The 12,153-nt window shown below is 39.4% G+C and overlaps 1 protein-coding gene and 1 long non-coding RNA gene across 3 annotated transcripts in view; one reads left to right on the forward strand and one right to left on the reverse strand.

The window, feature by feature from the left end:
* LOC147201283 (low-density lipoprotein receptor-related protein 1-like) overlaps positions 1-7,112 on the forward strand; it is a 104,063-nt gene extending 96,951 nt beyond the window's left edge. The window contains exons 85-90 of one of the 2 annotated variants that reach the window (XM_086118744.1): positions 477-584; positions 683-756; positions 864-957; positions 1,063-1,101; positions 2,650-2,794; positions 5,429-7,112. In XM_086118744.1, the coding sequence (XP_085974870.1) occupies positions 477-584; positions 683-756; positions 864-957; positions 1,063-1,101; positions 2,650-2,794; positions 5,429-5,575 (607 nt within the window). In that variant the 3' untranslated portion in view covers positions 5,576-7,112. The remainder of the gene's footprint in view (positions 1-476; positions 585-682; positions 757-863; positions 958-1,062; positions 1,102-2,649; positions 2,795-5,428) is intronic. The other variant, XM_086118746.1, reaches the window with a different exon arrangement.
* Positions 3,790-4,373, reverse strand: LOC147201285 (uncharacterized). Its single transcript, XR_015101693.1, has 3 exons — positions 4,206-4,373; positions 4,039-4,134; positions 3,790-3,963 (listed from the first exon to the last, which is right to left on the reverse strand). It is a non-coding gene; the product is annotated as an uncharacterized LOC147201285 (long non-coding RNA).
* Positions 7,113-12,153: the final 5,041 nt, after the last annotated feature.

A 12,153-nucleotide genomic window follows, 5' to 3' on the forward strand; every position in this document is an offset into this window, starting at 1 on the left:
TTTAATCAAATTAAATAATGTGTTAAACCGTGATAAATAATACAGTCACATTTTAGCCAAATAGATTATTGTGTATTGTATAATCAATTTCATTCTGAATAGCATTCCCTTGAGGGCAAAATTTTAGGCAAGCGACTACAATGCAGTGCTTGTTTATCTTGCCAAGTCAATTTTTCTCGGTGTATTAGCAGATAACTTAACCTACCGGTAAACTAAATCACCTATTCGTCATATGCCCCCCTGAACCTTAATAGTGTTTGCTGGGGGGCGGGGGGGGGGGGGGGGGTTCTGTAAGAGAAACACTTGCTGGCTATTTTTTCTTTTCAGAGATGGTTTGTGTAAAAAAAAAAAAAAAATCTCAGTTGCCCTTCATCACCATCATCATCATCATCATCATCCAGTATTTGCATTTAGAAGCACGAGAACAAATGTACGAACAAAATATAACACGACGAACACCTTTCCGTCCCCCACAGATGTGCTAACGGAAGAATCCAGCCCAGCTGCTACACATGTGATACAAATGAATACTGCGCCAACGGCCAATGCTCCATCAATCCCCTCACCCACCTTCCAGAGTGCAGGTGAGCAAACTTTGCATGGAAATTTTCATCATCACCACACATGCATGCGGTATACTTAGCTGTACGTATCTTCTCCTTTTGTTTGTGCGGGCGTGTAGATGTTCCCCTGGATGGACGGGGCATCGCTGTGAGTCAGTCACCAGTGATGAAGGTTCCACCAGTTCAGGAGGGCGTAAGTGGACGCTCAAATACACTACCAACTTCAACCTGCTACTTCAATTGTCATGTCTCAATCCATGTATTTTGTGTGTGTGCGTGTGTGTGTGTGTTTGTGTGTAGGCACAGCCTCCATCGTGATCCCTGTGCTGCTCCTGCTCCTGCTGGTTCTGCTGGCTGTAGGAGCGTTGATCTGGTACAGGAGAAGGATGAGAGGGTGAGTCGGAGTTAAAAGGCGTCCCATTTGGCCTTTTTTTTTTTTTTTAACTCCCTCAGTCTTTCCTTTCTCCTACACTGTAATGGCATCTCCTCTGCTCCTCAGGTCTAGCCGGCCCAGCAAAACCGGCTCCAAACGCTTGCGGTAACAGTTGGGAGGGGGGGGGGGGGGGGGCTACATCCAAACCTTTATACCTCGCCTCTTACCCATGAGTCTTAGTTGCTGTGCAGTGTTTGGTCCTGTGTTTAGTGTGGCGTCATTCTCGCCTTTCAGTGTCTCTCTCCTGTTGAATCTGCCTCTTCGGGACCTGGAAGACAGATCTGCAATGAACAGATCTGTTAGCGTGTACTGTAGTCCTGTAAATGTCTTTCATGCTGTCACATGGTATATTGCACAGTAGGGATGAGCATTTAAATAAATGACCATGCCGGATTAGTATCAAAATCTCTCTCTCTCTCTCGCTCTCTTGTAGACACACACATACCGATGATGAAGCGCCACGTCATAGCCTAATAATAATAATGGTACGCTCCATCCAGAAGTGGAAAGAATCCACGTGTCTGGTTCTGAAATTATTGATGCAGATGTATATGCATGCTAACGCGCCAGCCCGGCGAACTTGACTCCATACATTTGGTACCGGTCTATAGTGAAGGACGTCGACGATGTTGTGGTATTCACAGCAGGTTTTTCTCTGAACCATACAATTAGGCCCACGTATTTGGACAAAAACAGAACTATATATGATTGAATGGTAGGCTTTCGGCTTTTATAGAGTTCACAAATATAAGGCATTTACCATTTTTAAAAAATACATTTTTTATGGTGCCCAAAAGTATTTGGACAAAGTGAGACCATTGGAAATGGCGCCATGTTTATAATAAATTAATAAATAATTATGTGGAAGAAAATCTTTTTTTCATTTACTGCCTGAAGTAAGCTCATTTAATCACCCAATTCTGAGTTTTATCCCCGGAGAGACTTTCAGACAGCCTCTGAAGTCATATAATGTTCATCAAAATATTAAAAAGCTTGCTTTCTTTGTCCGAATACATTTCCAACCATGAAAATGGAATTGAAGCCGAATAGAAATTCCTAACTGGTAATTGCCTTCTTTTTATGAAACCTCTTCCAATAAAGCTGAAAATCCACATTTTAATTGCATGTTGTTGTTTTTTTGTTGTTGTTGTTGTATTACCGGCAATTGATTGTGATGCCGTATGAACATAAAATCATGAATGAAAACTCTAAATACTTCTGGACCTAACTGTATTTCACATTGTTTCCACATCAAACTTTGCTTTCTTACTATCAATGTTCACAGCAGCCCGTCGAGGCAACAAATTAGTTGGGCCTGAATGTTACCTTGTTATAATATCCTAGTTGAAACAAAAATTTTAGATGGGTCAAGATTGAAGATGCTCATCCCTACCGCATTTCAGTGGTGATTTAATTGCAAGCAATGTCATCTAGGATTGATGGCGGTTCATTTTGTGCGATAAGAATCGGATCAGTTCTGGGTTTTAATCGAATGCTGGATTTGTGTCTGTGCCTGTGCTGTGGCTTTTGCTTTTCTTCAGTCTGGTTTTGGACGTGACGCCATGATTCCGCCTCTCTTCATTGTACGGATGCGTGCGGGCGCCACGACAGTGTTTCGTTCTGATATCTGGACTTTGCTTGTGTGTCGTGTAGAGCGAAGGGCTTCCAGCATCAACGGATGACCAACGGGGCCATGAATGTTGAGATCGGTAACCCCGCCTACAAGATCTACGAGGGTGAGCCCGATGACGACGCAGGGGAGCTGCTCGACGCAGACTTCACCCTCGATCCAGACAAGGTACACAGTGTTCGAGGCCTATCTGGTAGTTTGACAGCGCGATCGTTGTGAACGGCAAAAAAAAAGTCAGGAAAAGAAAGGTCTTTGTTCACCATTTGGGAGCATTTTATATATCAAAAGTCCTACACTAGAGGTGTCAGTACTCGATATTGGTGAGTACTTAACCCTGGAGAACCCAAGAACCCTTTTCTTCTTTGGAAAATGATGAATTATACATTAAATGACTGCTATATGTTCACTGAACACCAAAATATATGTTTTTTCAAATCTTCAATGCTTTAATCCTAATTTAGGATTTGGGCCAAATTTGACCCCGTGGGTTCTCCAGTGTTAAAGACACTCATACTGGAATCAGTTTGAAAATAAAAGTGCTATCGAACATCCCTAGTCAGGTCCATCAATAATTGGGACACTATTGTCATCTTTTTTGGCCTAAACACCACTGTGATGGATTGGAAATGAGATGTGCTTGAAATGAATTCTATCATCTACCGTATTGGCCCGAATATAAGACGGTGTTTTTTGCATTGAAATAAGACGGAAAAAGTGGGGGTCGTCTTATACAGTAAATATTCTCTAGTACGGACTTGTGTTTGCGCTGTCCAATTTGTCCTGATAACAGAAATTCCTCATTTGGGAAGTGAGCATGGTACATGTCCTTTATGAACCTGCAAGTATGTTGACAAAAATACAAAAATATACTGTCCAAAAACTGTTTATATAACAAAAACTGCAATACAGGTGTATCCAAAAAAAAAATCACAACAGTAAAATACGTACAGTATTTTAATGGGGTTTTTTTTGCTGTCTTGGGGGAAAAAAAAGTATTTTGGATTGTTTTGTTGGATGCATTCTTTGGTTTATGACAATGAATGGCAACAGTTTTCTTGCTAGTTGCAAGTAACTGTCCCGTTGATCACCAATGTCTGGTAATTCTTGTGCATACAGAAGGATTTTTGTTGCCATTTGCATTGCTTCCTTGCCTGATGGTGGCTTGTCATCAGGAGTTGAATCGATGCCTTGTTGTTTAAAGTTTCGTAGATTTGCGTCTTTCCGACTCCAAGTGTCTGCTGGATCTTTTTAACTTTGTGTCCAGCCTCGCTCAAACGGATGCATTTCACTCGCTCCGCTCCAGTTGTTACAGTTCTTCTACGTTTCGATGCGATGATCTACACGACGTAAGTGAATAAAGTTAAAATCTTTCGCAATTACAGTAAAACGCACGCCAATAAAAAGTCGCTTACACGTCTTCGTTTCGAATCTGATGAATGAAAACGGCGAAGCGAACACGTTTCTTCGGTCGTGTCGAGTGGGTGCTGCTTTTAAGCTAGTGCCGCGTTCTACAGGACGTAAGTGAATAAAGTTAAAATCATTCACAATTACAGTAAAACGCACGGCAATAAAAACTCACTTGCACGTCGTCGTTTAGAATCTGATGATCGAAAAACGCGAAGTGAAAACTTGTTTCAGCGTTGTCTTTTCCGTCGCATCGGGTGGGCGTTGCGTGTATTTAAGCTCCCGCGGCATTACACCTCCATCCGGGTTACGGGTAGTGGAATTTCCGCTTACGCAAGTTCCGGTAACATGTAATATCGTAGTCAAAATGTTAATGCATCGGTTTTTATTCCGGGTGAGGGATATTCCTTTCCATAGAATTCCGGGGATGGGAATATTTACTGTATTCGGGGTCTAGACATTATACCCATTCGCGACGCTAGATGGCTCCAGATATCATTGAAGCGAATGCTGAACTTGACTCCCCAGGCCAAAGTGAACCCCTGCCATGAAGAATAAAAATAAAAATAGCGGTAGCACGAAGAAGAAAAATAAAAAATAACGTTAAGAAGGAAAAGAGAAGAAAATAATAGAAGAGATAAAAGAAAATGGAGAAACGTAGTGACAATCTGGAGAAAAGTGGGTCGAAGATCGGCCAGGTTAACCGGCAGCTAAGAGGAAGTTATGATGTCATTTACATTTCAAAAACCAGAAGCCATTCAATTACAAATGTGATTGCACTTTAGATTTGAATTAGGCAAAAGGACATGCTTTTTCTCTCAAATATATTGTTATAATCATTGGTTTCAGATGTACTGTAATTATTTTCTGTATAAAAATTAATTTGGTGTTCAAAAAGTCTTTTTTCAAACTAGAGTCTCGTAAAAGAGGGGGTCGTCTTCAGGGCCGTCTTATATTCGGGCCAATACGGTACTTATATTCAATTGCTTCAGAACTCGTCGGAAGGCGCTGCACAGCGCAGATGGACAATGACCCATAGACATATTCTGAAAGCAGCCGAAAAGGTCTTTTTTTTTTTTTTTTGTGAGTCAAGGAAGAGGAAACTTCTGCATTGGGCGAGTCAGAGCCATAAAGATGAGGCATGTGTTGATGTCCCAGTATTTATGGACATGACTGTGTTTGTTCAAACTATTACTAGGCAATCAAAAATATTTTAGGAGGTGCTTCTTTTACTTTCTGCTTTTCGCCATTCATGCCTATACTGTTTTTTTTTTTTTTTTTCATTACCCAACGATAAATTGGCCTTTGTTACCACGGATAAACGGCACTCATCCAATCTACATACCATCTGATGGATTTTATTTGATTTTTTTTCTGTCGTCGTCTGACTCCTCCCAGCCGACTAACTTCACCAACCCAGTGTACGCCACGCTGTACATGGGCGCCCACAACAGTCACAACTCGCTGGCCAGCACGGACGAGAAGAAGGAGTTGCTGTCTCGCGGAGAGGAGGAGCCCCTCGTGGACCTGGACCCGCTGGCGTAGGCTGCGCATCACGCTATTCCAAACACACCGCATCTTCTTGCCTTTTAGTGAAGAAAATGAAAACGCCTGACGAAAAAAAAAAAAAGTTGAAGAGGAAAATGACAAAAAAAAGTGTGAACACTGTATAAAATGTACAAAAATGAAGGACTACTTTTGTATGTGATTGCAGTATTATATTTTGTTCTTTTGAGATTCCTCTGGTCAAAAGAATAACATTTTCTATGAGAGATTTTTAATTTACACGTGTCCCTTACCCCTTTACCTAAATAGCCACTACCTCTGTGCAAAATGAAATGGAAGATTAGAAGTCGTTAGCATCAGCGCAGTTTTAATTTGTATTTTTTTTCCATTATTTTTTTTATGACTTGTATAGCGAGCAAGAGAGAAAAGAGAAGGAAAAAAAAACATTGTTCCATTTCACCAGTGCCAATTGTTTTGTTTGTGTGGACTTTGAGAGGGAACGGCAAAAACTCAAAGTTGTCCAAATTTGTGCGGCTGTCGTCTGGCTGAGGATCTTTGCAAGACTGTGTGAAAGACATCCGCGTTGGTGCGCTGCACCGGATGCTCTTGAAATGATTGTGTCGTCTTCCTTGCACAGAATTCCAATTTGATGGTATTTTGTAGGCTTTATATGGACAGATGTGAAGCCAATGTGGGTTTTTATGACACGGCTCTGACAGCTGGAGCTGGTTTTGAAGTCAGTAGTCTATGTTGGAGAATGATGACTTTGCTCCCAGGTGAAACATTCCAGGCAGATGTTGCGAATGTGTTGAAGCAAACATGGTCAGCTGGTCAATACTGGGAGGACCAAAGCACACCCGGGCCACATGGCGAGATGGTTTCACGTGACTTACAGGGTCTTCCTCTAGTTGAAGGTGAGAATAGCTTCACTTGAGGTCCTATCAGATGAAGCCAAGATCCGAATGGACCTTTTCTAAAACGTCAGTCATGAGTTAGCTTTTTACCTTAAGTGGACCGTTTTGTAACGACTCTGTCTTTAAGTGCATTAAGGTCATTTGGTATTCGTGTGGTCGTCGGGCTTTGTCTAACCTCCCGTGTCGAACTGGTGTGCCCCCCCCCCTTCCCCTCCCTGCTGCTGCTAATGCTACCACTCTTGTCCTTATGCTCAAAATGCTGCTTTTGTCAGAAATGTGTCAGCCATAATCTAAATGCATGTAACACCGATCTTCAATAACTGCAGTTATCCTTAAAGACAGCGACAATGTTTTATTCTTTTTGCATACCTGTAAGCAAGTGTTATTTTACTCAGTTGTATATGTTTTGTATTTTAATTCAGAGATAAGTACAATCATTTTGTTTCCCCCAGCAGCATTTTTGCTTAAATTCATTCATTTTTCGATTGTTGTTGAATGGTTTTTTTTTTCCAAATGAATGACACATAGCTTTTATAGTACACAATGCATGGAGGCTCAGACTTTCTTCTGGAAAGATACTAATGTTTAATTTTTGCTGGAGTACTTTGCAAACTAAATAACAGATATTGTTATAAATAAATTGAAAACTGTACAGACAATAAGTGGAATGTTTTTTGCAGTGTTGTGTCCAAGGACCGGCAACCCGAGGCCAAGGCCAAGGCCAAGGACTTGAGAAATTTTCCGAGGCCAAGGCCAAGTACCAAGGACTTGCCTCCGAGGCCAAGGCCAAGGACCAAGGACTGATTTTGAAGCTGAGGCCTAGCCGAGGAAATGTATAAAACAATGCTATCATACCACTTGGCAGGTCTTCATGATTTGCAACACCCCTCCATCATAACCCCTTGCACTCCCTAACGCTTGAATGAAGTGTTTTTATTCAAAGAGTAGAACAGTCAGGGTACGTGTTATTTATACTGAGAAAAACAAAAAAGCATATGATATACATTTATGAATTAATGTTTTAGTGCAGTAGTTTCTTAATATGAAGTAAATCAACACTCAACAGGCATGACATGGCACGGAAGAAAAGTTGAGAAATGACTTTGCATAGAAGTCAATCACTGAGCGCAGAAAAAGCGGTAATCTCTGCAGTGATAATTTACAGTTTACCTGTCCCTGGGACTCGCTGATCAGAAAAGTATGAGTCCCATTATGCATTGAGAGAGTCCCAAATTTCGAATTCTGAAATGGTCTACTTATTCAATTGCATATGATAAAAACACAAACAACAACATACCCAGTCAGCAAAATTGGTCTGGCCCAGCTCTGGGGCAGACACGGCAGTACACTCGGCCCACATACCTCAATGAATGACGGTCCTGCAGTGGCCCACGTCTGGCATCCATGATGTGGGCCGCATTCGGCCCAGATCTGAGCCGCATTGTAAAACCATATCTGGCCCTACTCCGACCCAATGCTGGGCCAGAACAGGTTCCTGATATCAGCCTGAATGCAACCTCAACTAAGCCACATCTTTCATGAGCCATATTTGACCCACATTAAAAAAAAAAAGTCTCAAAAATGACTGTTATAAAAAATATGTTTATTGTCATAATTTGTGAACCTCACATATAACTCCACATACACTGGAAAAATGCACTTTTCTTTATTTAACAGTAAACACAAAGTCCAAATTGGGATGCAGCTTACTCTTGAACGGTGTTTTTCTGTCCATCAAATTGTTGCGCTCTCCATGTCCTCTTTTCTTCTCATGCTCTCCTGTCACCATCCCGATCAGGAGCCAGATGTAGCCATCTTTTGATTGTGACAGAACTGTAAGAAAACAAGAATGGACAGTGTGTTAGGAAAACAAATTTGCACACATTTGTACATGTCATGAACAATGAATAGTCAGTAAAAATAACCCCTGAAATTTCTTATAATAATAATAATAATAATACATTTCATTTATAAGCGTCTTTCAAGACACTCTAGGACACTTTACAACCAAAACTAAACTAGGTGTGACGCTGTGGGGCGGAATATTTGCGACCAAAAACTAAACGTGAATAACTTTTAAATAGTTAATACTGAATTTGAATTACGTGAATTGAAGGTCAGTGGCTCGGATAACGGATGGATTTGTATATTTTACTCTGAATCATATTGAAAAACTGAATCTGAATTGTACAATCTGAATTTGAAATGATAGACTTTTTTTTCTTTGAAACTGTATTTGATCCTCACTGAAAATTAAATTCTGTTTATTTTCATATTCAGTCTTACAAATACAAGACAACATTTTTTTCAACATCAGATTTTGTTTTTGAATTGAGGGACTAAGTTTTAAATTAACTTTATGGTCAAGTATGAAGTATCCGGTTTGTATTGCAGCAAACGGAATCAAAATTAATATCATTGTATTTCAGTGCAGAAAGGGTTCTTTTTGGTAGCACCTCTGACTGTTCAATCACCTACATTTTCACAAGTGATGTGTCGGTCGCGAACAAGCCGGTAAAAAGAGCTGGCTCTTTGAGGTGAACGATGAGCCGTTTTTAGACGAAAAAAACGACCATGTATAGTAAGGCGTTTTGAGCCGAAAAAAACGACCATGAATAGTAAGGCGTTTTAACAAAAAAAAAAAAAAACGACCATGTATAGTAAGGTGTTTTTATCCGAAAAAAACGACCAAGTATAGTAAGGCATTTGGAGCCGAAAAAAATGACCATATATAGTAAGCCGTTTTTAACCGAAAAAAACGACCATGTATTGTAAGGCGTTTTAACCCGAAAAAAACGACCATGCATAATAAGGCGTTTTTAGCCGAAAAAAAACCTACCATGTTTAGTAAGGCGTTTTTAGACGAAAAAAACGACCATGTGTAGTAAGGCGTTTTTCGACGAAAAAAAACAACCATGAATAGTAAGGTGTTTTGAGCCGAAAAAAACCGACCATGAATAGTAAGGCGTTTTTAGCCGAAAAAAACGACCATGTGTAGTAAGGCGTTTTTAACCCGAAAAAAACGACCATGTATAGTAAGGCGTTTTTAGCCGGAAAAAAACGACCATGTTTAGTAAGGCGTTTTTAGCCGGAAAAAAACGACGATGGTTAGTAAGGCGTTTTAACAACAAAAAAACCCCTGACCATGTATAGTAAGGTGTTTTTAGCCGAAAAAAACGACAATGTATAGTAAGGCGTTTTTCGACGAAAAAAAATGACCATGAATAGTAAGGTGTTTTGAACCGAAAAAAACTACCATGTATAATAAGGCGTTTTTAGCCGAAAAAGATGACCATGTAAAGTATATAGTAAGGCGTTTTTAGCCGAAAAAAAACGACCATGTATATAGTCAGCAGTTTTTAGCCAAAAATCATCACCATGTGTATGTAGTAAGGCGTTTCGAGACGAAAAAAAAACGACTATGTTTAGTAAGGCGTTTTTAGCCGGAAAAAAACGACGATGGTTAGTAAGGCGTTTTAACCCCAAAAAACAACCATGTATAGTAAGGCGTTTTAACCCGAAAAAAACGACCATGTATAGTAAGGCGTTTTGAGCCGAAAAAAAACAACCATGTTGAGTTAGGCATTTTTAGCCGAAAAAAACAACCATGTATAATAAGGCGTTTTTAGCCGAAAAAGATGACCATGTAAAGTATATAGTAAGGCGTTTTTAGCCGAAAAAAAATGACCAGGTATATAGTCAGCAGTTTTTAGCCAAAAATCATCACCATGTGTATGTAGTAAGGCGTTTCGAGCCGAAAAAAAACGACCATATATAGTAAGGGGTTTTTAGACGAAAAAAACGACCACGAATAGTAAGGTGTTTTAAGCCAAAAAAAAAAAACGACCATGAATAGTAAGGCGTTTTAACAAAAAAAAAACAAAAAAACGACTATGTATAGTAAGGTGTTTTTAGCCCGAAAAAAACGACCATGTTTAGTATGCCGTTTTTAGCCGAAACAAACAACCATGTATAGTAAGGCGTTTTTAGCCGAAAAAAACAACCATGTATAGTAAGGCGTTTTTAGCCGAAAAAGATGACCATGTAAAGTACATAGTAAGGCGTTTTTAGCCGAAAAAAACGACCATGTATATAGTCAGCAGTTTTTAGCCAAAAATCATCACCATGTGTAGTAAGGCGTTTCTAGCCGAAAAAAAACAACCATGTACAGAAAGGCGTTTTTAGCCGAAAAAAACGACCATGTATAGCACGGCGTTTTTAGCCGAAAAAAACGACCATGTATAGTAAGGCATTTTTAGCCCCAAAAAAAACAACCATGTATGGTAAGGCGTTTTTAGCCCAAAAAACTACCATGTATAGTAAGGCATTTTTGGCCGGAAAAAAAACGACCATGTATAGTAAGGCGTTTTTCGACGAAAAAAAATGACCATGAATAGTAAGGTGTTTTGAACCGAAAAAAACTACCATGTATAGTAAGGTGTTTTTAGCCGAAAAAAACAACCATGTATAGTAAGGCGTTTTTAGCCAAAAAAGCCGAAAAAAACGACCATGAATAGTAAGGCGTTATAATAAAAAATAAAACTACCATGTATAGTAAGGTGTTTTTAGCCGAAAAAAACGACAATGTATAGTAAGGCGTTTTTCGACGAAAAAAATGACCATGAATAGTAAGGTGTTTTGAGCCGAAACAAACGACCATGAATAGTAAGGCGTTTTAATAAAAAATAAAACTACCGTGTATAGTAAGGTGTTTTTTATTGAAAAAAACGACCATGTATAGTAAGGCGTTTTAACCCGAAAAAAACGACCATGTATAGTAAGGCGTTTTTAGCCGAAAAAAAACAACCATGTTTAGTTAGGCGTTTTTAGCCGAAAAAAACAACCATGTATAGTAAGGCGTTTTTAGCCGAAAAAGATGACCATGTAAAGTATATAGTAAGGCGTTTTTAGCCGAAAAAAAATGACCAGGTATATAGTCAGCAGTTTTTAGCCAAAAATCATCACCATGTGTATGTAGTAAGGCGTTTCGAGCCGAAAAAAAACGACCATATATAGTAAGGGGTTTTTAGACGAAAAAAACGACCACGAATAGTAAGGTGTTTTAAGCCAAAAAAAAAAAACGACCATGAATAGTAAGGCGTTTTAACAAAAAAAAAAAAAAAAAACGACTATGTATAGTAAGGTGTTTTTAGCCCGAAAAAAACGACCATGTTTAGTATGCCGTTTTTAGCCGAAACAAACAACCATGTATAGTAAGGCGTTTTTAGCCGAAAAAAACAACCATGTATAGTAAGGCGTTTTTAGCCGAAAAAGATGACCATGTAAAGTACATAGTAAGGCGTTTTTAGCCGAAAAAAACGACCATGTATATAGTCAGCAGTTTTTAGCCAAAAATCATCACCATGTGTAGTAAGGCGTTTCTAGCCGAAAAAAAACAACCATGTACAGAAAGGCGTTTTTAGCCGAAAAAAACGACCATGTATAGCACGGCGTTTTTAGCCGAAAAAAACGACCATGTATAGTAAGGCATTTTTAGCCCCAAAAAAAACAACCATGTATGGTAAGGCGTTTTTAGCCCAAAAAACTACCATGTATAGTAAGGCATTTTTGGCCGGAAAAAAAACGACCATGTATAGTAAGGCGTTTTTCGACGAAAAAAAATGACCATGAATAGTAAGGTGTTTTGAACCGAAAAAAACTACCATGTATAGTAAGGTGTTTTTAGCCGAAAAAAACAACCAT

The sequence above is a fragment of the Hippocampus guttulatus genome, chromosome 8 (assembly GCF_054856545.1).
Source record: "Hippocampus guttulatus isolate MCC_2025c chromosome 8, RoL_Hgut_1.0, whole genome shotgun sequence".
Taxonomy (NCBI): Eukaryota; Metazoa; Chordata; class Actinopteri; order Syngnathiformes; family Syngnathidae; genus Hippocampus; species Hippocampus guttulatus.